The 26,712-nt window shown below is 35.0% G+C and overlaps 1 protein-coding gene across 5 annotated transcripts in view; it reads right to left on the reverse strand.

Moving 5' to 3' along the window:
- Positions 1-26,712, reverse strand: part of Nol4 (nucleolar protein 4) — a 325,024-nt gene that overhangs the window by 69,650 nt on the left and 228,662 nt on the right. For 4 of the 5 annotated variants that reach the window (XM_005372767.2, XM_005372770.1, XM_013508359.1 and 1 more), the window contains 2 exons: positions 9,644-9,823; positions 8,725-8,916 (listed from right to left, as the gene is read on the reverse strand). In XM_005372767.2, coding sequence (XP_005372824.1) covers positions 8,725-8,916; positions 9,644-9,823 — 372 coding nt within the window. The remainder of the gene's footprint in view (positions 1-8,724; positions 8,917-9,643; positions 9,824-26,712) is intronic. The other variant, XM_005372768.2, reaches the window with a different exon arrangement.

Consider the following 26,712-nt stretch of genomic DNA (forward strand, 5'->3'; position numbering starts at 1 on the left):
TTGTTATTTCCAGTACTGCTGGTCTTGACCTATAAGATAAGTGCATTTGTTTCCATTTTTTACCATGAAGAAACTGCAGCTCCAGGATACAAGGTCCACAGGTTAGAAAAGCGGAGATGGGAACCAAATCCATTGAGTATAGCACCAGGATGATTTCTTCAGGGTTGCACACCCATGCCGCTGATTTCCTGCTGTTTACTCCTGGGTTCAGTTGCCTCCTCTGAGTCCAGATTCAGGTTTCTTAACCTCGGCAGTTGCCTGAAGTATTGTTTTTCTTCCTCACTCTGAACTTAAGAGTTTAGCTCAGCATTGATTTGTAAATGAAAGTAGTTGCTTTCAAAACTTTGAAGACTTTTTTCTTAGTACTATAGAGATTATCTTCTGACAGCAATTATAAGGACAAGAAGTTGTTCAATCTAATTGCTTGTCTTTCAGATATTTTGTTTCTTCCTGGTAGTACATTTAAGAATCTCTTTGCTCTGCTGTGGTTTTACTCTGATATTCCTAGAAATAGGGTTGTTTTATTTGTACTTCTGAGTACTGGGTTGTTTTTTGTTTTTTTCTGTTTTTAAGATTCACGGGTCAAGTGATTATGAAAATTCTTCATCATCTCTTTGCTTTCTCTTCCTTAATTTCTTCTCTGGAATGCCTATTAGAACTATCTTTATTATTGTGCTCCACTTTAAATTCTTTTTTATATTCTCCTCATTTTTATTATGTAGGTAATTTCTACACTTTAAAGGTCCAGTTTATGGATTTTTCTCTTTGGCTAAATATTATATTTATTTCATCCATATAGTAAGGTATTAACTTCATTGCTTCTGATGCCTGATATGTTTATTTTTGGAAGTTGAAAAGTGCGGTTTCTCAATTCCTGTTTAATGAAGAGTTGTCCTTGTAGGGTCCCAGCATTTTATAGCTTTTGTTTTATGTTTTTGCTCAGTCACAAATTGAAATCTATGTGTTCTGAACTGGGTGATCATTCAGACCCAGCGCTCATCTCGCTGTGTCTCCCTTCACTTTTTGTATCTTCCTAGCTTGTTACGTGATCTAAGAGCTTACAAATCTGGCTTTGAGTTTGCTAGTGATTTCAGGTGTCTAGAAGTTTTCTTTTGTTTTCCTTTGAACTTGCTAGGAATTTAAAGAATCTTTATATTGTAGGCAGGATTTGTGTCCTAATGGTGTGGGGGCAGTACAGTGCACCAGGAGGATCAGGTCAACATCTTGCTAAAACTAAAAAGTTCTACAATTAGTAGCTGACAAATGTGGTGGCTACATTCTTTACAGTGCAGTTATTCTTTATTTTTAATACATTTGGTAAAGAATGAAAAAAGGGTACTCACAATCTGTGAGTCAAGGTCAATGTGTGGACCAAGAGGAAACGTTAAGAGAAACAGGAGCAGTACTGTGTGATGGACCAAGATGTGAAAGGAAATTCTTCAGCATGTCAAAAGAAAAAGTAATAGATGCAGATATCAGATGATACCTCAAACATGTTGTATACATCATGACGTGTAATACTTCCACAGTCCTCCCTTTTAGAAAAAGTGAGACTCAGAAACATCACCTAACTTGTATAGGAAATGAAGTAAGATAGGAATTGAACTCAGATCTACTCAAAAAGGTCATATGCTAAAATGTTAAAGTATAACATTTAGATTTTTTTCTGAGATTTTAGAGTTTCAGACTACTGTAGCCAGAATGGAGAAAGATGACTCTAGGAATAAAAGTAAATTGATCATAAAGTCAATCAAGTTGAGGCACCAGGATTCCTCTACTGAACAGGTCTTGAGTGCTGCAGTTTGTGGATATTTTGCACCTTCTATGGGAGAAGCCAACTGAAAATCAGGAAGCTTATATGTAAGTGTACATAAAATTGTCTAAAGAAAGGTATGGAAGGAAGGGCTTGAATCTTTAAGATTTCACAGGTTTAAGAATACAGTATTTCATGTGGTCTCTTTTTACACTGTAAACATTTATTTTTCTGCTTCTAGTTTTGTGTTTTCTTTTTGAAAGAGGCTTCTAGTATTATAATGTTCAGGCTTCACACACCTTAGTGTTGACTCTTTTTAGGAGTAGTGCATAGAGGAGTATTTGGTAAAAGCAGAGAGTTGAGTTAGAAAGATTATGCAAGTCTATAGATGCCTGGGATAAAAGGCTAAACCACAGATGATGGCAGGTAAAACTGGAAATTATAAGAGTTATTTGGAAAGTACACCTAAGGAAAAATAAAATTTGGTGAGTAGCAGAATCGTATCCTAGGTTTGTAAAGAGGGATGTGAATTACAATAGTACAGAACAGAAGGCAAATCAAGAGGATTTACTGGTGGCTTGGTAAATAAGTGGGACATCTGCAGAGGGAGTGAGGGAAAATACAGAGTTCAAGGCAATGTAACAACAATGGTTTCTGCTTGACATTCGCAAGGAAATACCAAAGTTTTGCAGATGACTCCTATTCTACTTTGAGAATAGGGTAGTGCACACAAAAGCAGATATTTGCAACTATGGCTAGGGTAAAATGCAGTTCCGAGCCAAGCACGGAATTGTAGGAACTGCCCCAAAGCAAAGAAAGGTCAGTAAGGAGGCACAGAAACAATAGTCTCAAGGAAATGAAGGTGATAGGTGCAGATGCAATGTTTGGTTTTGTGGAAAATAGTCATGTGATTTTCCTAAGAACCAACCCAGTATAGTGGTGAGAACCAGAGGCTGAATGGTCTGAATATGAGGGACTAAGCAGACTTGGTAGAAAATGGTGTTAACAGCAAGTAGGAAATTTCTCCACTGAGAAACCTGGCAAAGAAAAATATAAAATATTCAACATTCTCTTGCCATTCAAGGGCATTTTCTTAGGCAAAAAAATAAATTATCCTCATTTGTTAGTGAAACAGAAAAACTGAACATGTCTGAGGGTAGGCATGGTGGGGAAGCAATGCCCTAAAGAAGGGAGAATAACATGGAGGCAGAGCTGACCAGGGATGTGTCTAGAGCAAAGATGGTCAGGGCTCTTCCTCAGTAAGTATAATGGAGAACACTTGAGAATTTTTAGATAGTTACAAAAATGTGCAAATGCTGTGCAGGCTCTTTGAGAGATGACAAAGGACAAAGGTTTATCTTTGTTGATAATGGCTGAAATGCAGGAGAGAATCAGATCACTGAGACTGAAAGTGGGAAAGAAGTGTGAGATCAGAAGGTGAGAGCTCAAAATTATTCAGGGGAGTGTTATAGGATGTAATTAAAAATACTATGAACAAAGCACTTAGAAGATGTGAAAGTATCTCGCGGGATGGTAGTTGATAACTACACAAGGGAGGGAAAGAGTTGATACAAATAATAAGTAAGGAATTCAAAGGAAATACTTCCTAACTGGCATCAGCTTAATTGGTCATAAACAGGAAATGTGCAGTTGCGTTCAGGTGCAAAGAATAATGGAAATAATACTTGTAATAGCTCCACATGTAACACAAATGTTTAAGATCTTCATACATGATCTTGTAGGAAGGACTAAGAATACTTCTGATAGAATTTTCAGTCTAAAGGAGCACTTTAACTCATTTTTATAATCTCTCTAGTTGCTCAACAATGCACAGTTAATGTCATGGTAGTTGTGGCAACAATTGTACTATCAGGGAAGCTGTAAAACTCTTTTGTCTGTTTTTGAGACAGGGTTTCACTCTGCAGTTCAGGCTGGCCTTGAACTCACTGTGTAGTCCAGGCTGGCCTCAAACTCTCAGTGATCCTCCTGCTTCAGCCTCCTGAGTGCTGGGATTACAGGCATGTGCCACCATGCCTGACTAAATCTCTGAATTAAAAATAAGCATGGAAGTCTCTACTTTGAGCAGCGTAAGACAAGTAAAAGCAAATACTGTGAGAAGTCAAGTCCTCTCAAAGGTATATGATTTCTTTAATACAAAAGACATATTTACTGGTGTTTCTGGAACTAGATATTTAGTTTCTTATTTAAAAAGCTATCTCTTACTTTTTCTTTAAGTGTTAGATCTGCCACAAAAATAATTACACTAAGATACACAGAACAATTGTGATGTTTGAAAGAGTTTGGCCCCAAACTTGCTGTCAGTGAAACGCAGAGAGGCACATGAGCTGTGCAGTCCCAGTGATGAGAACTGATAAACACGTTTTATTTTTTTATGAGAAACAGTTTTTTTTCTTGCATTAAATTCTTTTTTAAAAAAAAAAAGTCTCTAAAATGAGGCCTTCTATGCTGGACATTTTGTAGCCTAATGGACAATGTTCTTGGCCAAACTTTAAAAACTGTGTGAGACTTTACAGAAACAAAGTCAATCACAAACAGTTGAAAACAACCAACTAGGAAATTTTCAAGAAGTTGAGGTTACAGAATTTAATTACATAGGCTACTTGGCCTAACTGTGTACAGTGGCAAAATTTGGCATGTAAAAGGAATAATGGACTAAAATTTTTTAGATTATATCACCCCTAAATATCTTAATTTAAATTGTATAAAACTACATGGAATCATATGCAATGTAGTGAAAGAGTCCTAATACGAATTTAGGAAAGAATAGCAAGAAAACTTCTCACATAAGAGAAATGATACTCAGTAAGGACCAACTTCCTCTGATTCATAAATCTCGGCTTCTGTTATTTCTACCATTGAATTTAAGATCAGGACACCTTGGAGAAATGCATCTTTTGAACAATGAACAATTATTCTTCAGAGAAGTACCTGAAGTAACTTGGGAGTCAAATCTACCCAATACATTCAATAACAACTTAATACACAATATTTAACTGAGGTTTAATTTAATGGCTTTACAACTTATGAAGATCACCATTCAGTGAAAACTCTGATGGTACTCTGAAGCAAGCTTATTAGATTTTCCTTTAAACATGCCCTTTTACAGCTAAAACTGAAGACTTTTTGATTTGAGATGATAGGTAATAGAGAATTGGTGAAAATGTGTAGAAAAGAATCATTGCGGTTATTCAACTTCATGTATTATAGAGACTGTTTGAAGCACGACAGAAATTTCTGCTGCTCAAGCCATCAAGACCTGTGAAGGACTTGCTAGTTCCAGTGAAATAACTGCATAAATATATATTCTAAGATTTGTATGCATCAAGTGAGGCCAATTAGAAGTATTTGTGTCGGCATGGAAATTCATTCAAGAATAGTGTAGGATAATTAAACATAAACAGAGTTTGTATTAGCAGTGAAAGAAAAGTAGTCAAAGTGAATGTTAAGATTCTCAAGTTTATCACAGATATATATTGTGTTAAACCACTTCTAGAGGAATATCCCTTTGAATTTCTTAAAGTCAGCCAGAATAACATAATCCAATTTTATCCTGTTCCATTCTACTTATGGAATATTTTGACTATAGAAATCTTAAGTTAATGGAAGAGGTGAGTTTGTGAACACTAGTTTCATTTTACAATACAGATCCCTCTACTAAATAAGTGTGCATTTTTACAGTTATGTATGATGAAAATAATATAAAGGTCTTGGTTGATTTGTTATACATTGTTGAATAACTGCATGTAAAATTAATCACCTATTTTAAATGATACATTATTTTTACATCTACCTACACAAGACACAATAGAGGATTGTTGTTTAATGTTTCAATTTAAAAGTTCTCCTGTGAACATTATCCTATATTAAACTTAAAAATTATGGGGGCAAATTCATTTATGTAAAAAATTTAGTTGTAATTACTGTCTTCATTAGCCATGCCTCTTCCTAGCTATTCCAGGTAGCCATAGATGCCAAACATGACACATCCTATATACACTCCATGGCAATAAAGCTATCTACAAAAAATTTAAAATTTCAACTGTGCTGCTATGATTTCTAAGTGGTCCTAAAAGCCCGTGGTTGAAGGATCAGCCCCCATACTACTGTGCTGTTGGGAGGTGGTGGAAACTTTAATCAGTGTGGCCCAGTAGGAGGATGTTATGCCAAAGGGAGGACCTTCAGGGAGCTATTGGAATCTGGGTCTTCCTCTTTCTCCCATTCCTTCCCAGCTATCAAGAGATGAGCTACTTTGTTCTGTTACGTGCTCTCTACCATAATGTGCTGCCTCATCAAAGGCCTAAAAGCAACAGGGCCAACTAATGATGGAATGAAATCACCAAACTTTGCTCCAACCAAAACTTTCCTTCTTATAATTTGATCCCCTCAGGTGTTTTGTCATAGTGATAGAAAGCTGACTGACTCATGTCTACTAGATAGTGGGTTTGATGTATTATTTCCAGTGGTACACTACTGAGTAATATATAAAACAAAAATGCGCTGAATTTAATGTCCATTTATATCCATGGAATTCATTTAACATTTTTACATAAGACCTTGTGCTAGTACTTAAGCATTTCACTTTACACAACTTGTCTTCTAACATATTATGATGAGTTAGGAAATATTTTATTGTCCTAATGAATAAGCCAGATGAGTATTTCTTCTTATTTCCTTGTATGATGTTATGTATACTATAATTGTATTAAATAAATGAACAAATGCATGAATAAAAATTATTAAAATTTAAATACTATATAATTTCTCAGCAGCAAATTTACTTCAAGATGAATTTGTAAAACTTAACTTTTTGTTCTCCCTATATAGCACAAAGTTTATACCATATAGATGCTGTGTTGAAGTGAATAAATTTAACTAATAAGAATGGTAATTGATTTTTGAAAATGATTAAGTGTTTCAGTACACTTTCAAAAAGTTAATTCTATATAGTAATTTTTTAAAAAATGATAAATGTAAAATTTTGCATATAAAAATAAGGCAAGTTTTAGCAAAGAATCTCTAAATATCATTAAAATGTTAGAAAAATAGTAGAGAGGTGCTGACAGAAGTAAGAATGTAGATGTATGATATGCTTATCTTTATTGTTTTCAGAAGAGAGCTCATATTTTACAGTGCAATATCCTCAGAGATATACTTAGTTTCCACTGGAATTTTATGTCAACTGTCAAGTGACTCTGAACCTGATACTACTATCAGTTTCCACAGTTTAGCTCTTGGCTAGGTAGCTGTTTCATTTAACACCTGAGTAGTATTTTACAGAGTACAGTAATAATTAAACAATTTTACAGTGTGGAGAATATTTTTATTTTCTCCAAGTAGTCTCTCATTGTCTCTTATCCTATACCACCTCTACTGTTATATTTATCACTAAGTTATGCCATTTTTACCATAAAATTATTTATATGCACCATAAACTCCAATTTCAATACAGGTATCCTGAGAAGTAAGCAAACCATTCACTGGACTGTCCTGAATAAAAATATTTTTAGAAACTATTTTCAGATGGTGAATTAAATAATATTTGACAATATTTTAGGGTCAAGATTTATTAAATACTTAGTATCTTCCAGAAATGACTTGTAGAGGTGAGGCAACTTGTATACTTCTCATAGCTCTAGATGTCAGAAGTTGGGACCCTCTCCAGTGGAGGAGCCTGAGCAAAAGAAGTCACTCACCCAGAGCATCTATCAGGAAAGTGGTGGATCCAGAACTGGATACTAGGTTCTCAGAGAGCAGAGTACATACTCTTGATCATGTAGAATAACTGCCTCTTCTTTAAATTACAGTCATTTTTCTTAAAAAGCTAAGATGCTTTTTGATACCAGAGTGGAAATTGTATATTACAAAGAACTGTTAAACCTGTCATTAACTTCTCAAGACTTTCACATCTCTAAAACTCCTATAGATGGTTTTTTTTTTTTTTTTTTTTTTTTGGTTTTTCTCTGGTACCGGGAACCGAACTCACGACCTTGCACTTGCCAGGCAAGCGCTTTTGCCGCTGAGCTAAATCCCCAGCCCCAAACTCCTATAGATGATATGCTATAAAACCTTCCTTATCTATACCAGCTCCTATCACATGATCTTTATAAATTAGAAACACATTTTACAAACACAGGCCAGGCTTTTATGTAGCCTTCTCAGATAAAAGTAACAAAAGAAAAAAAAAAGGTTCAAAAAAAATTCTACTATAATTCTATTCACACACACAAAATTTAAGATGTAAAAACAAAATATTCATTGTAAATTTAGTGCAAGGTAAAACAGAATAAAGTTCAAAAAACATGGATTTCTAATTTCCTCCTCACAAGTCATCTAATAGCAACATAATCTCATCCTTCTACGAAGCCCCAGTGAATATGAAGCTCATGGTACCATGAAGAAGCACACAAATAAATACTCCCAGCCCAACAAAGCCTTAATTTTCACCTGAGCTTTTTCATCCCCTGGGCTATTCTTTGTTATTTGTTAATTATTTGTTTGAAAACAGAATTTTTCAGATGGGTCCATCCATTCCCTCTTCTTCTAGAGAAAGCCATGCGCACATCATCTAAAGCAACAATTGCTGCTTCAGCCCAAGGCTTGGTTACCCTCAGACCCATTTTGGTAGCGATGTAAAGAAAATAACAACAAACAAGCTGCTTGTTCTTCCTGGGTTTTACTCGGATCACCCTCATTTTCTGTGACATGGCACCACGTGGCTCTGGGAGACATTTCTTAGTAAATAAACAAAGGGAAGAAATACTTCAGGGAGATGAAAAGGAGAAGGGGAAAAAACAAACAAGCGAACGAAAAACCCCTCTGACCTGACATCATGGAAGAAAAAACAAAAAACCAAAAACAGAAAAAGACACTAAGATGAAAAAAAAATAGTGTCATGGTTTACATGTGGGATTTGGATGGAATCTAGGGCTGTGTTTCAATTCAGAACTCACCATCTCAAAACCACTTCTTTTCATCCGCCTGCAGGACTTGAGGTAAGTACGTATGCGTTTTCTGGCACGCTCTTGATACTCAGGGAATTGTCTCCTGCATGAGTCAATGATAGCCTGGATCTTTTCTTTGGGCTGCTTAGAGATTGGGACCATTCGGTCCAAGTTTTCATCTACAAACAGCCTGACAAACATCTGTTGGCAAGAGGGAGACAGAGGAGAAGGGTTTGGAGGGCTGCTGTCTTCCGTTCCTAGCTTCCTGTCTTGATTACCGATTGGAAAATATTCTTTTCTGGTTTACGCACTGAAGAACTTTGCAATGGGAAGCCAGAAATTTTAAGCAAACACTCTTTAAAGATTTTCTAAATGGTCGGATTAAAAAATAGAGAGAGAAAAGAGAGAGAAAAGCAGACAGACACACAGACAGAAAGGAATAGACTATCATGTAGAAAAAAATCAGGAGATAACAGTACACCGTGACAATTGAGCCTCCCATTAAATTCTCTGTTAATGATAAATACGACTGCTACATTGCTACACTACACGGTGGACTAATCTCTGAAAACAAACGATTGACTGTTTGTCATGCATAATTAGATAAGTTGGAAAGCAAAAGTAATACCTGAGTAACCGGTGAGGGACGGGCGTACTCATCCGAGAAATAAGCTGAGCCCCTTTATCTACTACGTAAACATGCATACTCACACAACACCTTTTCAGTTTCCAGCTCACATTTAGCTTTAAAGTTCTAAACAAAGCACAGCAACTCTGGTGTCTAGTTGGCAAAGAGAGTTTCATGTACTTTTTAAATCCTTCTGTAAATTAAACAAACATGGCTCTAAAATATCCACATTGACCAAAAAGCAACAACACTAAGTAAAGTGGTAAAAATGGAACTGCGCAGGGGTGTGGCAGGACTCACATTGAAAGCTTTCAGCCTTTCCGCTTCAACGCCGTCTGTCTCGTTCACTTTCTCGGAATCATCGTGGTCATCGTGGTCATCTTCATCCTCATCCCCTCTGTTGAGTGACAGGTCCTCAGCGCCTCGGTCTACGCTCTCATTTTTGCCAGAGTCATAGCTTGAGTAACTGTGTGCAGGAGACTGAAAAGAAAGGGTGACATTGCTGCTTTTAAAGGCATTGCCCAAGCTTATAAATTGTGTTTTCTTTCCATTCCAACCATCTCTCACCAATCTTTTTTATGAATCGATAACTCGAGAGCTGTGGCTATTGTAATTTAAATCAAACTTAACTCAAATAAAATTAAAAATTCATTTCCTCAGTCACACTAGTTACATTTCAAGGGCTCAATAGCCATGTGGAAAATTTCCATCAGTGCAGAAGGTTTTATTGAACTTAGCTGTGCAAGAGCAATTACTGTTTCTACTCAATATTTATATTCCTAAAGAAGAAGCAGTCTGTAATTCATTTTACAAGAGAATCACAGAATCACATATTATTAGAGAGAAATACAACCTTAGAGCTTAATCTAACTGTGTTAGTACTCTTTGGGCAGACATGGAAAAAGAAGGATAGATATATCTAATTTTGCAACAAAGACTGTACAAAATATTACAAACATTAGGTTTGCTAATTATAAGATTATTTAAATAAATTTATAAAATGTGAACCTTTGGATGACATCTGACCTTGGTTTAAAAAAAGAAAATCTGGTTCTTCCTAATCATGTATTCAGTTTAAAACTTTTCTGTCCCACTACTGTATCGAGGACATGAAAAATTTAAAACAAGAATAACTAAATGGAAAAATGTACCACATAGTTCAATATAAAAGTCATTAAATATTTGAGAATTAAAGTATTTAAAAGTTCTTTTCCACACACAAATAATTGATGGCCTTCTTCTTCGAGTTTTGGTTGTTAGATATAGTTACACATTTTTGAGAGCAGAGGTAACACTCAAATACATCATATAAATCTTTATTATACATCATCATATATTTGGAGCTGTATACACCACAGGGCAATATTCATTCAACAATTATTTATTGGGCATCTATTATATGGCACTATTCAAAGGCTTTATCACACATACCATACAATAAACTGGTTAAATAACTTTCCCAATATCACAAAGCTAGCAATGAACTGGTGATCTTTGGCTCCAAATTTATTATCTTAATCCCATTCGCGCCTGTTTCTGTGGGATGAATAACTGTGAGGATATTATTACAAATCAGTCAGAAATTAATTGCAAAGACATTGTATTTCTAGATGCCATAGGGTTTTTGCAATTGTTGTTTTGTTTGCTGTACTGGGGATGGAACCCACAAACTTCATATGAGCTATATCTGTAACCCATTTTTAATGTTTCTTTGAGACAAGGTCTTTCTAATTCACTAAGTTGCCCAGGCTGGGCTTGAACTTGTTATCCTCCTGCCTCAGCATCCCAGAATACTGGATTCCAGATGTGTGCCATTGCTGCCAGACAACCCCACATTTAAAAATAGAAGTCCTTGGAGATGAGACACATTAAAACCATTTCATCACTTAACCTCTAATTATGAACTTGCTTTTTCAGATAGTGAGTTAATACAAAGTAAGTAAACCTCATAGAAGGCATGTATTTTATATGGGTTGGAGGCAGCCTAGTAATATTTTATATTCATATAGTGCAGTAAAATTTACACGGAACTTTAATATCCACAAAACAAACTTCACAGCACATGTAATATTGTCATTAATATATCTATATTATAAATTATTTAGAATATGAATGGTAATAATTTGAATGATCATAAATGATATTATATGCCTGGAGGTTAATTTTATGTGTCAATTTTATTAGAGCACAAAGTGCCTGGAAATATGATCAAGTAAGTGTGTTCATGAGGCTTCTAAATGAGATAAGCATGTGAATTGTTGAGCTCAATAAAACAGTCCTCACAATGTGGGTTGGGTATCATTCAGCAACTACAGAACAAAAGGCAAAGGAGGAAAGGAAAATGCACTCATCCTGCCTAACAGCTTGAGCTAGGCTGTATGGGACTTATGTCACGTTCTTCCCTAGTTCTCAGGCCGTCAGACTCACACTAAACTGTGTCACATGTTTTCCTGGGTATTCAGCTTGCATATGGCAGATCTTGAGAACCTTGACTAATATAGTGTATCATCATTCACATTGTAAGTGGTTTAATTAAGGCTCAGCAAATTTAATTTAGTAAGCTAAAGTTAGACAGTGAGAAGCGTAGTGGAGCATTTAACTAGAAGACTTCATTCATTAATGGTAAGGTGGAATTCTATGGAGTTTCAGTGTCCAGGGCCACAGGAGTTAACATAAAAGAGAGAGAGCTAGGTTTTAGAATAAGGCTGACTTGCAAAAGTAGAAAGAGAAATGGATAAAAGAAGACGGATGCCAAACAGTAATTTCACAAAAACAGGTCATCGTGTCTAAAACCAACAATGGCCTTGTTGTGGCATCTCCAACTTCTTTGTCAGTCCACATCTTGGCCTTTCAGAAATAGTTTCTACTCTGCTGATGGAACTGCCAGTGCTTTGGGTTCCTTCCTTCCCTGTGCAGAGCCTGTAGGTTTCAATTCTCTCTCTAGATGAAGAGAGCTTGCCTGAGACTGAAACGAACAGAGCCAAGTAACACAGAAAGAACTTGTAACATTTTTGCATCAGATCCAACTGTTCTTGAAATTAAGCTCTAAACTTTTCATTTGTGGGATAATTGCCACCCTCCCCACTACCTTTTATTTTTTGCTTGCATTTGACTTCCACTAATCTTTCACTGAGTCTGGGGAAGTGCAGTAATCAACTGTTACAAGGTCATATTAACAGTACGGATTTCACACATGATATTTAGGATATATAGATGGCTCCAGCTAAATGGGTAATAGTGTCTCTGCAGCAAACACAGATACCCTCAAATCTATTGGCAAAGTGAAATGATTTTGAATAACTGCTAAAATGGAAAATTTTAAATTGGCAGTACTCTTTTGGATGCTCTTCACTAATACCATATGTACAGCATACTGTAAAAATCACAGTACATATGATAATGATAATCAGAGGAGGCATAATAAAACAAGAATAGATTATTGACCCTGACCTTATTTTTAAAAATCAAAATATTTTTATAGTTTAAATCATTAACAAGGCAAAATTACTTAATAAGAGCAATAACAGATCAATAAGTTTGGAAATTTGCCTTCGATATATTTATTAATATATTTATATATGAAAAGGCAATATTGAATATATTATTTAAGATAGCAACATGCAATATTTGAAAAATATTATAATACACTTAACTGAATGCATTTGTTGGTAAATTCATTCTTTCTATGCACCATTCAGGGAACATTATCTAGTAGTGTCCTATACACTGAACCACTTGTAACCAGGAAAGATTTACAGCACCAGCCCCTCAAGGCAAAGAAAATTTAATCTTGCAGCTTCACAAATATTGAGGATCTAAGGCAAATGCATGGTCAATGATTTTTTTCTTTACGATGTAAACACTTTTATAATTTTGAATTATATTTTTAGTTTGAATTTCATACCTTATCATTATCACTGTTTAAAATCCAGTTATATTTTAAAACTAAAGATCTAATGATATTTCAAAACTAATCAGATTAAAGTCACTATGTACAAAAATTTAAAATTCTATGTTAGTCTACTTTGAACTTTCCTTAAAGTGTAAACTCTTACTACACTTACTCTACATATTAATTTGAATTTTTCTTTAAACTAGACTGAGCTATATTGACACACATGCCTCTAACTTTTTCCTCTCAGCATCTAGTATATAGCTCCATCTAGATTGACATCAAAGCTACTTGTGCTTTTCCTTTTACTAGAAAATTGTTTGATTTTCTTAAAATGAGCGAATGTAGGTAATTGAGTCATGTTATAGACTCAGGCAAAACACCAAAGGTTCCAAAATAGCCCTTCTAAAATGGGCAATTACCTTCCTCATTAGCCTGATGTGTCTTAATAAGGATGCTGGATATCCACAGCCTTGGAAACCTTCATTTCAAGAGCAATTACTTTCTTATTCCAGGTATAAACCTAAAAAATCCAAATAAGACCTAAAAAAATCAAAATATACTATGAAATCTCAATTTAATGGAAGACGCATACCTGCTTATCCTCAAAGCAAAGATGATGTTTTAAGGAAGGAAGGTTGGAGACTGACACTAGTTACGTAATTCATCTGTTCCTCTTGTGATAGCACGCGGCTGTCCTTTGCAAAGACCTTACTAAGAACACATTTGCACTACAATGTTCTCAAATATTCCACTCTAATAGAACTGCCAGCTCTGGACCTTAAAAAAAAAAAATCCTCACTGGGATAAAGTTTTAGCTGTTGGTTTTCTCTGCAATTAGAGCCTAGGACAGCTCAGGCAATAGCACAGTGCGTGGTATGAGACACCTTGGAAGCTGGGAGCCCATTTCGATATAGACAGCCAGTAAAATAATGGGCATGATTTATTTCATTATGCCCCATAGAAAGAAAGAACACATAAATTCAGGGCCCAGCATCCCTGATTCTACAGTATACATAGATATTCCCGAGCTCATTGATGCCTTATCAGTGTCACAGCACTGGTGGAAGATGTAATGGTTTAGATCGGGAATGTCCCACCAAGTCATCATGTGCTCAGAAGTGGGGCTCATGGAAGGTGAGTGGACCATAGGGGCACTGTGTCCATCATTTCAGTCCTTCACTGGTGAGTTCAGCAGCTGCGTGTGCTGTTGGAAGCTGTAGCGCTTCCAGGCGGGAAGAGGCAACCCCTGGGCACAGGAACTGGAAGGGAGTACAGTACACCCCCCCAAGTCTGGGTTCAGAGTGCCTGGTTCAGAGTTTCCTTAGAACTTAACGAGTAATTGTCCACAGAAATCCCCACAATTTCACAGAAACTACAGATATCCTCTACAGGTTTTTGTTTTTGTTTTTGTTTTTTGATAGGAAGTTCGCAAGTAGCCAATCCAAAAGCGTTAAATTCTCCTTGCTGCTCATAGGCTGATGTGCTATAACCCATCTCTGGCATCAGAACAGTTTGCTGTACTGGGTGTGCCCTCTCAAGTGTTCTTGCTTTTGTTCTTCTGAAAGTTCTAAGATTCCTGAGGAACTTAGAAAATGCTCTGCACCTTCTAAGGCTGTATTAATACAGTACTTTATTAAATTAAATTATATAACTGAGGCAGACATAGCATATTTAGGGTTTAAATTATAAAAACAGGCACTGGTAGGCATTTTTCTGAGTACATCTGAAATTTGCAATTTTTTACAATTCGCGGGTTCTCTAGGAACGTAAATCCTGCGAATTTCGGGAGTCCACTGTATCTGCCTTTGGGGCCTCTTGCTTCACTGTATGCTTTCTGACCACCATGATGTGACCAGCTTTCCCCGGCAGCAGACCTTCCGCCACGCTGTTTCTGCTGCGGACTGAGAGTGGGGCCGGAAATAAATCCCTCCTCCTTTAAATTGTAGGGGTAGGGTCCTGTGTCTCAGCGACAGGAAAGTGTCTACAGCATTGGAGGTTAGGTAAATGGTGGTGCATCAAAATGGCAAATATTAGGTTGGCATTCATCACTCTGCTACCCACTGAACAGCTGGAATGCTCGTGGAGGCGAAGTGCAAGGGTGTAAGTAAGCAATGGTGAGTGTATTAAAATCTTACTTGTATGGACAAACTACATGCAGATAAAAGAACCAGCAAAAAACATAGGCATTTGTTATCAATCGTTTTCTCTGGATGATGGGATGACAGGCAAGTTATTTTTCTTTATAACTTTAATGTTTTTGTGGTTTCTAAAAAGGAGCTAGATTCCTTTATTTCAGTAAAATATCTTACAAATAGAAAAAGAAAGGGATGAAGACACAAGATACTGTGCATGGCAGTTTCTAAGTGCATCTTCCAAGGAGACCGACTTACTAGAAGGTGGACTCACGTAAATGTCATGTCTCTTTCTTCTCTATCAGCTTGCACAATGCCAAGCACATAGTATGATTAAGGTAAATGATCTCTGAATGAATGACTACATACATTTTGCAGTTGTACAGAAGATGATTGAATTTTTTTTTTTTTTTTTTTTTTTGGACACAGGGTCTTATGGTGTAGTTCAGGCTGGCGTTGAGCTCACTATATAGCCAAGCTGCCCTTGAACTTGCAGCAATCCTCCTGCCTCAGCCTAGCAAATGCTGGGATTACAGGTGTGCACCATCATGCCTGGCAACTTGAGTTAATTTTTAATTGAGATTATAAGCTACTTTTTAAAAGTTACTTAAATACCAGGTATTTAATCTACTTGCAAGCTTAACATCCTTAGAAGTATGATGACCATGCCTTCTAATGTGGTGCAGAAATAAGCACATACCACCATTCAAGAAGCTAGCTCACCAAAACCAAAGCAAAGCAAAGCAAAACCAAGAACTCAATCAGGAAAGAATGGCTCTCAAGGTGTGCCTATTGGACTAGTTGCATCAGCATTTCCTGGAAATTTATTTTAAAAGGAGAGGCCCAGCTCCCACCCGAGAGAACAGTTGAATCAGACATGGTGTTGCTGAACCCAACAATCTGTGCTCTACTTGGGATGCTGATGCACATTCAAGTTTGAAAACAATTCATCTGGAGCTAACTTCCATAAGTAGGAATTATGGCAGATACGGGAATAAGTTACACAACCCCAGGGAAAGCTCATAGGCAAACTCAAGAAAGGAAACATTGCGTAGGATCACTGATCTTGACTCTACAAAAGGTAATGACACAGAACAATAGAGACGTGCTAAGAAACTTACACAGCAAAGAACAAATTAAATGTGTAGAACTTGCTTTTATCATTGTCCAAATAAATGCAAAAACATTATTTGAGAAAAATGAAAATATTCCAAATGAGAGCATTACATGATAATGCAGAATTATTAACTTGTGACCTATAGTAATCTATTGTTTGGTTAAGTAAATAATTATGTGTGAAGATGTGCATATTTGTTCCAGATACAAGTTGAGGGATGCAGTGATTAAATGACATGGGTGTCTAGTATTTGTTTTAAAATTCTACAGAAAAAAAGAAAACATAAATAAATAAATAAAGGAAAATTTTATTGTGCTTGGCATATTGGTGATTCTTTGTTTTATTTTCCCTGTTCTAAAACAAGTTTTGAGTATCTTATTTTCCCTTTTTTTAGCCCTGGGGATGTAACTCAGGACCTTCACACTGAGCTATAGCCTCAGTCATTTTTATTTTTTATTTCGAGACAGTGCCTTGCTAAGCTGATAAATTGCTCAGGCTGGGCTTAAACTTCTGACTCTCCTGTCTCAACCTCCACAGTGCCAGGATACAGGCATGTGCCACCACACCCAGCCACTGAAATTTTAAAACATATTTTTGGTTTCCCTCTGCTTTAATTATTTAAATCATTAGATTCATTTATTCATCATTTAAACTGAGCATGGTGGCATACATGTGTAATCCCAGGACTTGGGAGGCTGAGGCGGGACAATCACCACAAGTTCCAGGCCAGCCTGGACTGCATGGTGAGGCCGGCCCGGACTTTGAGACCTGTCTTAAAAACAAAACAAAACAAAACAAAAAAACAAGAAGCACTATTTTATGCTCAGAGTACTGTTCTAGGTTCATAGGATTGGATAGCTCCATATTTAATGAGGCCTGAAGTTATAAGATTTAAAGAGCTCTTTTGAAACATTACATACAAAAATGAAGACATTTGAAATGAGAAAAATAACAATAAATGACAAAAACTGAATGACTTAGAATGCTACAAACATCATAAAATGCAAAAGAATCATAATATTTTAAAAGTTCAAAACTACATGGCTGATCTCTTTCCATCTCTCTTGGTTTCATACTCTTTGCTTCTGTATGTGTGATGCTGATGTTGTAATATAGTCTATGAAGGAAGACAGAAACGATTCTTTGTCTGATGGAAATATGTCTTGTTGACAGTTTAGAAATGTTTTCTTTGATCTTCAAATTCATTATTGCTAAATCATACAAACTATTAAGTTGTTTTCAGAATGGGGTGAACCTTACTCAAGTTCCTCCCATGTCTGTACTGTGGTATTTTAAAATATATTGAGGTTTCCTGAGCAATAAACTAATGTTTTCATTAATTGACAATTACAGGTTTCATGCTTTTTCATCAGCCCCTCAGTTTTCTGTCAAATTCAACATACAACTTGAATCTTCTCCCAATATATGAATTCATTTTTCTTCAATTGTTTTCTTATTTCTTTCTTCCAAAGAACTACTATCTCCAGTATGATCTGTAGCTTTTTGTTGCAAATGACATCTTAATGTCTGAATAATGTCCTTTGATTTCTCTTTTCATCTATACTGCTTTTTAGGTACCATTAGTATTTTATCTTAATGTTTGCTTAGCCTTTCATTAAATAAAGTCAACAAAATGATGCAATCTTCATATATTTCCAAATTAGGAATTTGTTATTTTAAAATTTTTTTTTCCAAGAAGGTCCCAAGTTGCATTTAAAATATCATATTCTACTGTGTAAATGGTACACAACAAGTCTATTACATAACGGATACATGTCTATCTACAATCAGCCATTTATATCACTGTGGTATTTGGTATCCTGATATAGCATTTTGTATATGCTTTACCATTTTGAAGATTAATTTCCTTAAATAATTTTAGGTAAGTCACATTTGACACTTTTAAAGCCCTTGCCCCATCAAAAATGATCAAATTTAATCATCACTTTCAATATTGTCTTGAAATTTCTATTATTTAAAAATCACTACTTCATCGTTACTTCTGGAAGGAAATTCTCTTTTGCTTAATAATTTTAAAACTCCAGCTACTCTTGAGGGGCACTTCAAAATAATAGTGTACCCCTTTTAAGCCTAGTGTTCACGACACCAGTTTGCCAGTCCAGGGAGGATGTTAGCACCCATCAGAGTTACCCCAAGGACTTGTTATACATAAAGTGGTGGGCCATTCAGTAGATGTGAACTAAGAGAGGTCCATGAACTTTGATTTCCAGCAAGAGCTCAGACAGTGAAGATGCTGTTTACCTGGGGAACATACTTGGAGTTTTTACTGCATTTCTATTTCACTTATCAGTCATCCAAATAATCTCAGCCATTATGAGCACCACCAAATTTTCATGATGTTTAAGAATTCTTATACATTTAATCCATTATAAAGACCCATGTATGCAATGTCTCTCTTGTTCAAAATATCAACAAGCAAAATAGTGTAGTTGACTCTTGGTTTTCAAATAAACAGACCAACATTTCACATCAGTTTGGCAGTTTCTTTTTATTTTCCCAGAAAATATATTTGAAAAGAATTCATTTTTACATTGATTTTCTGCAGAATCTGTAAATAACAGTCCATTAAGATTTTTTAATACTTCATTTTGTTATTAAGCTCTAATGAATGAAATTAGTTCAGTACTTACTAAAATATTTATGAAATTTCTGTTGAAATGTGTGAATGCTCTGTTTTGACCAAAAATTTTGTGTTTTTCTTTATCGTTAATTTGTCTTCCCCTTGCTCTACTTTTTGTTTGTTCATTCATTTGTTAGAAAGGGGCTAATGTTATCTTCATCTATTTTATTCAGTTTTTTCACTTGTATTTTCTTGATGGTAGTTACTCCTTTCTTTATTTTCATTTTATCCATCACAATTTTAAAATTTTAATAGCAGTTTTTGACATAATGAGATTTTGAAAGCCATGCCACTGGTATTTTGCATTTGTAGTGAGTTTCTTGTAATGTCACTCCTTTTCTTTATGCATGAATTGTAGAATGACCAATGATTCTGAATAAATCTAAAAATTAATCAAAGGCTATACAATTAAAAATCACATTTATGCTATTTTAAGCAGTATAATTGCATTATTTTCATGTTATATACAAAATTATTGATAAATCCATATAGAAATTTTCTTACTAAAAATATAAATATCTTAAAGCCATTTCACTATGTCAGTGGTACTTTTGTATGACATTTCTTCTGGAACTGCCAGGCATCACATGGACATATAGTAAGTGTGATGCAATGCACTAAGAGGAAAATCATAGAGGAGGTTCATAAAACATGTGATTTCACATGTTGATGTATTAGCCACTTTCAGCTCTGCCATAGGTTTAAAGCAAATGTATGAATTCACATTCGTCTTTTTTGTGGGACTGCCAAAACAGAAAAAATATGGTGTGCTGATTGAGTTTATTTCTTTAAGCTTTAATTTAAACTTTACTTGCATTTATTTTGGTGAGATGTCAGTGCTAGAGTTTGGATCTTGAGTGAACCCCAAAGGCTAATATGGCAAAGCTTAATCCCCAGGCTGCAGTGCTGCTGGGAGGTGGTGAACACTTAAGAGCATGGTCTCAAGACAGGAAGTTAGGGCAATGCAGGTGTGAACCTGAAGGCCACATTGGGATCTCAGCTGCTTCCTGTCTCTTTCTTGATTCCCAGTCATCATGAGATAAGAAGTTTTGTTCCACCACATTCTCCCTGCGGTGATGTACTGCCTTGCCACAGGCCCAAAGGCAGTGGGTTGAAACCTCTGAAACCTGCACCAAAATAAACATTTTCTTTCTAGGTAGACGTTTGTCACAGTAACAGAAAGCTGACTAACACAGTGGAAAGTGAGTCTTTTTACTTTACTCATGTCTTGACTGGAAAAGTGTTCTATGTTTTTAAACTGTGGATTCAAACAGTTTAATCTTTGTGTCTCCTATCTCCATTTTGCACATACTCTGGTGCCAGGAAAAACAGCACATGTTCATATTAAGACCTGTTGTTGTGAATACCTTTGAGAAGCATCACTAGATGCATTCAGTGGTGAGATTATTTATGGATTATACTCGCATATGAGAGATAATTCAAATACACACAAAGTGAAGGTGAATCCTTTTTTGTTGTTGGTGGTGGTTTTTGTAAAAGGAAGTATACTTTCAGTTCAGTGAGAGTTACATTTCACCAAATAAGGAAGTGTTTCTATTTTTAGAAGTGTAAGCAGTGTTGGGTGATCTAAGGGAAAACATGCAATTCTAGCAGCCATCACTGATGCCCAGAATTGAAGTACTGCCATCAGAAGCACTGTAAGGTGGGCATTTCTCCCAGGTCTGAAAGTTTCAAGCCTGAGTCTACGTCCCTCTCAGATATGACTTGATATAAATATTTTCCTGCTGCTTGAGTTTGCCAGTCATCTTCAGTTCCTATGAGAACTTGATATATTTTTTAATCAATTTGTTAAGGCTTTTATTTTTTATTATACAAATTATGATAGAAATATATGCTAGGAATGACATTGAAAATTTTTTTCAACCTTGAGCTGCTATTATTCTAACACTTTAAAGAGGAATAATTAATAAATTATATGTTTCTGAAGTTTCTAGAGATGGAGTGTGTCAATAATGCTGAATTTACCTTTCATTACAAGGTTGAGTTTTAATACATTAGATATGTCTTGTGCATAGTAAGAAAAAACACCAATGCCTGATTTAAGATGTCCTTCAAAACTTCAAACATACTTATTAATATTATGGGCCAACCACTTGAAGTAGATGTCTCCAAATGACAGAATTCATCTTCTAATATCTCAGTTTAGTTTCTCCTATTAAAACAATGAATAATAAATCTAGACCTTAGATAAGCATGGGGGGCTGGACCTTGAATTCAGGATCACAGCTCTGCCATTTATTCTCATTATTCTCACTACTGGGATGAGTATGATAGAATCTATTCACTGGGTCCTTGTGAGAGTGAACTAGTACATGTAAAGTATTAGGTTCATGGCTGGAAAATAATAAACACAATAAGAGTAAATTATCATTATTTAATTTTTTATTATTACTACTGATAATAATATGGCTTCAAAATTTTATAAACTGTTACCACTTATCCAGGAGCTTTTACTAACCTCATTAATTCACTTCTTGCTAGCCTAGGCTACAAAGTGAGTTCAGGACCAGCCTGAACTACACAGTGAGACGCTGTCTCAAAAAAACAAAAAAAAAAAAAAAAATCTGTCTACCTAGATTTTCAGAAAGAAAAGAAATTCACTTCTCTAGCCCCTATTTGTTATTGGTGAGGCCCTGGACCTCTGTAAATCTCAGGTTCCTCTTTAAAAACTGAGCATAATCAAAACACGATGTTGTACATAATTACATGCATACACTTTTAAGTCATTTCAAAATGGAGGACAATAACAGTACCTACCACACAGCATTGTAATGAGGTATAAATGAGATAATATTTAAGAAGGAAAACCAATTAAAGAATGTTTTCCAAAGAGAGAAACACTATGGCACATTAAATTTGTGGCTAACAAGGGGGCTACTAATAGTTGAATACCAAAAATCTTAGTTCTGAAAGTTTTTAAAACCTGCAAAGCATCAATCCTCTGGTTACTCTGGTTATAAAAACTCATGGGGGCATTTGAGAGAGATTCAAACAGCCAAAGAATTCAGGCATCAGAAAGTGTTCACTGAGGCTGTGCTTACCATTTGACATATGGGGAAAACAAAACCCTCAGAGGCACGTAACTGTGAGAGTAACTTCCAACATTTTCATTGCATGAGTGTAGTCACATATTTTACAGTTTGTTTATGCATATTTTAAAATGCTATAAAATTTATTTTATGCCATAGATCGAGAAGATGAAGCTTTCATGGCCATCACTTGAGTTTTTCAATGGTTTATTGCTTACAGTTATGCTTAATTTTCAAAAATCTCCTTTCAGACTCTCTAATTTGTTCTTCCTCTAGGCTAATATTAAAACACATAACTTCTTAGTCTTCATGAGTTTTATTATATTAAAACATAAATGACATAGTGTTGCGTGAAATAAAATGCAAATAAACATTTTAGTTTTGCAGCAAAGGCTTTACGTACAGATTTTCAGTAAAATTCTACTGTCTTTTGTGAATGTCAGTACATGCATGAAATACACAAAGGGAAAATGAAGATAAAGTTCTGATTTCCTTAATCTCTCTAAATCCATGCCTTATCAAATCAGATAAAAAGATAATCACCTAGCAGACAATGGTTATTACCTACTTCCATTTACAGATGAATAAATTGAGATACAGTACATATAGATAGATAGATAGATAGATAGATAGATAGATAGATAGATAAATGAATAATAACAACTAAAAGAAAACACCACAGGACACGAACAAAAAACACAACAAAACCAAAGAAGACATACCAAAAAAGAAAGACCTCTGAACGACAAACTGAAAAAAAAAATCACTAGAGTTGGTATAAACTTGTGATTGAGACGACTTGGCTGTACAGAATAAGTCAACTATTAGAATGAAAGCACTTGGGTTTATTCTGAAGCCTAACCAAAATAAACCATGTGATGGTTGATTGATTGTGTCACTTTGAGTAAGAGAAGCTCAACTAAGTTAGCTCAGTAGTTTCACACCCTAGGGTGTGGAAGACCTATCCTAGGGTGTTTTGTTGCCTAGATGGGACACTGGGGAAATAAAGAAAGATGGATCTCCTTCTGTTTCTTGGGAGAGACTCCAATGTTCGCCTTCACCTTGGATGTCATCTCTTGGCTTTCACTGCAGATCATTCACCCTTCTGGCTCAGACTCTTCAGCCTTCCACTGCAGACCTATCAGCCTTCAGACCTTTGACTGGGTCCTGCAGTCCCCAGTGTGCAGACAGAGTCTACGTCCTTCCACATCTGACTCTGTGGGTGGCCATTATAAGCCAAGCTTGTACATTCTTATATATTTGTATATCTCGTACTATACCTGTTTCTCTAGAAAACACTGACTGCCACAAGCCAATAAAAATAAGTGTGCCTTATTAATTATATTAATATTAATAAATATCAATTATGCTATTTATATAAATCTAAAAGTAGTTTATAATACAATTTCATATTTACAAGATTAAAATTATGAATTATTAAGAATTAATTATTAATTAATTATTATGGTTATTATGGTAATTAATTATTATTAATTAATTATTATGGTTAATTCTTAACCATAATAATTATAAATATTTCATAGTATTGATTTAAATGTTAGCTCCTTTTGAATTTTCTCTTGGACAAAATAAAAAAACTCTTGTTTTACTTTACCATGAGGAATTAAACTAGAGCATAATTAAAGATGTTAATTTATATGAAATAGAATTTTCCAAACAGGATTCTGATAAATAAAGAACTACCTTCAGAAATAATAATTAAGTTTATTATTTTCATGGAATGGATTCCTTACTAGTGCAAATTGTCCTCCTGCAACAAAAGCAAATACTAAACCTACTTTCTCCAATTAGACTCTTCCTATTATGAAAGAAATTTAGAAGGGAAACATATTTTTTTGTATTTTTACTGTACTATGACAGTGGCTAAAATGTACCTTATTCTTCTAAAATATTTTTTCACCAAAGATCTCTACTTTGAATGAGACTCATAAACTGCTTATGACTACTGCTTTGGTTCCTCCAGTGTTTTTATGTTATAATACTTATACTTAAGGTACCTAAGACTGGCTCCAGTGGGCCCATCCCTTAGTTTTCTACTGCAAATTTGTACTTAAGCATAATAGTAGCCAGCTGTACATCACAGCACCTTTTCCTGAGGAATACAGGAAGCAGTCTGTGTGTTTACCTACTTGCCGTGACAAATGGAAGATGTGTGCAAAAGTGGTAAAATGAGATTTTCCCCCACCTTATGCTATGTGTAACTTTGTTTTGCATATGTTTACTTGAGCATCACAGAGGGTCCAATAAATCCACACCATGCCAGGATTTGTTTTAAAAAGCTTTCTTCTGATTTTTCTGGTAGAAGTAGCCCAGTTCAATACAATGGCACATGAAAAACCAGATTTGTAAGTTTTGGAGGAGATCCAAAGTGAATCATACCTGGATGATGAAGCTGATCACAGATGATGAAGCTGATGATGAAGTGGGTACAATACACACTTTTATAATGGAAGAGTGGTGTGGTGGATGATGGTGATGATGACTTTGACACTGGCCATGACATTTTGATGTTTTCTTATAAACAATAAATATTAAAAATTCAATACCTTATTTTTATGATACTTTTTCCTGTTAAGTACTCATTGCTTAATATAATGAAACCCATGATATTAAAATTAATAATTCATCAATAGAAATATTCTAAATAATAAATGTGGGTCTGAAAGACCTATCTTTCTGCACCTTAATGACAAAATTTGTCTTAGATTGCACGTTTAAGCCATGTTAGTATGAGGTGGTCTCTTTGGGAGGTGATGGGGTCATGAATGTAAATAGGACTTTTGTGCTAAAAAAAAGGCCCCAGAAAATTCCCTTTCTCTTTCCACCCTGTGAAGAGGCACCATGAAAATGCCATCTATGAGCCAGAGGGCAGCATTCACAAGACACAATCTGAGTGCACCTTGACCTTAGACTTCACCAGAATTGTGAGAAATAAATGTTTGTTGTTTACAAAAACATTCAGTCCATGATATATTTGTTATAGTAGCCAAATGGTCTAAAGTAGTCACTGACCATTGTTATTTTAAAAAGTGAAAGCTAAATCAGTTTTTGTTATTGTTCAACAAAAGGGTATTGACCTTTACGACTTGTTTAATGAAGATTAAAATATCTATTAATTGTTGGCTGTGACTTAGTCTCCAGAATAGTTTACATTGACTCATGTAAGCTCCGTCTAACTCTTTAAAGTATTCTTGATTATAATATAGTCTTGTACTTATCCATCTAAGTTTTTAACATCTGATTACTTATGTAAGTGAAATTCACATGATTAAAAAAGTGAAAGTCACATGATTTTTCTATTTTCCTGTCTTATTTTTAATTAAGAAAGCATATGAAAGAAGATCACATAATGTTTTATTTGGGGGAAGGAAATATACTATATGTTTGGAAATCATGATGGATTCTTGGTAAATGCATGTATTTATATAACAGATATAGGTAAGCAAATATACACTTGCTCTTTGGGAAAGAAAAAATCCTAAGTAACTGTAAATCCAGACACTGTGAAACTTATTAATGTAAGTTCAATATATATTTAGCAAGATTGTACTTGTAAAGAATATACAAAAATTATCTTCAAATAGATTACAAGAGCTAATGTAAAATTTAAAGCAATAAAACTTAAAAAAGAAAACTTTTGTCTTCATGATTTTAAGCTAGTTAAAAATTTTCTTAGCTATGACACCAACAGTTTGGTCTATAAAGGAAAAATATAGATTGTATTTCATTAAAGTATAAAACTTCTGCTTTTTGAAGACATTCTTAATATGATGTAAACAGATGCCACAAATGGAAGGAAAATATTCAGAAAGTATATAAGGACTGGTATCCAGGATACATGGGGAACTATCAAAACACTATAATAAGAAACAATCATAAAAATATCTATTCATTTCAACAGACTCTTAACTAAAGAAGACATAGGAATGGCAAATAAGCAATGAAAACATATTCTCATGAGCAATTAAGGAAAAGCAAATTAAAGCTATGATATGCTACCACATATCTAGCATGGCCAAAACAAACAAAACTGGCTAGGGGTAGTGAAGAATTAGAACCACTGCAACTCTCACAAATTTCTGGCAAAAATGCAAAATGATGTAATCACTTTAACAATCAGTTTGGCAGTTTCTTTTCAATGCAACATATGCTTAAAAATAAAGAAAAATTCCATGCTTTTATTTACTCAAAAGAAAGGAAAACTTGTGTTAATATAAAAATCTGTTCAGGAATGTTTACAGTGACTTTATTCCTAATTGCCCAAAGCTGAAAGAAATACAAATGGTGCTTCAACTGGCAAATAAGCAAATGTGGCACATCCGTACACCAGAAAATTAATCAATAAAAAAGGAGCCAGTTACAAAGATACAAACCACATGGGTGAATCTCAGATTCATTTTGCTAAGTGAAAGAAGCCAGCCTCCAAAAGCTATTTACTGTGACTTAATTGAGAGGACATTCTTAAAAAGGCAGAGAGCTCTGAAGATAATAAAACAGATTAGTGGTTGCCAGT

This window comes from Chinchilla lanigera, unplaced genomic scaffold, assembly GCF_000276665.1.
Source record: "Chinchilla lanigera isolate Chin_1 unplaced genomic scaffold, ChiLan1.0 scaffold00001, whole genome shotgun sequence".
NCBI lineage: Eukaryota > Metazoa > Chordata > Mammalia > Rodentia > Chinchillidae > Chinchilla > Chinchilla lanigera.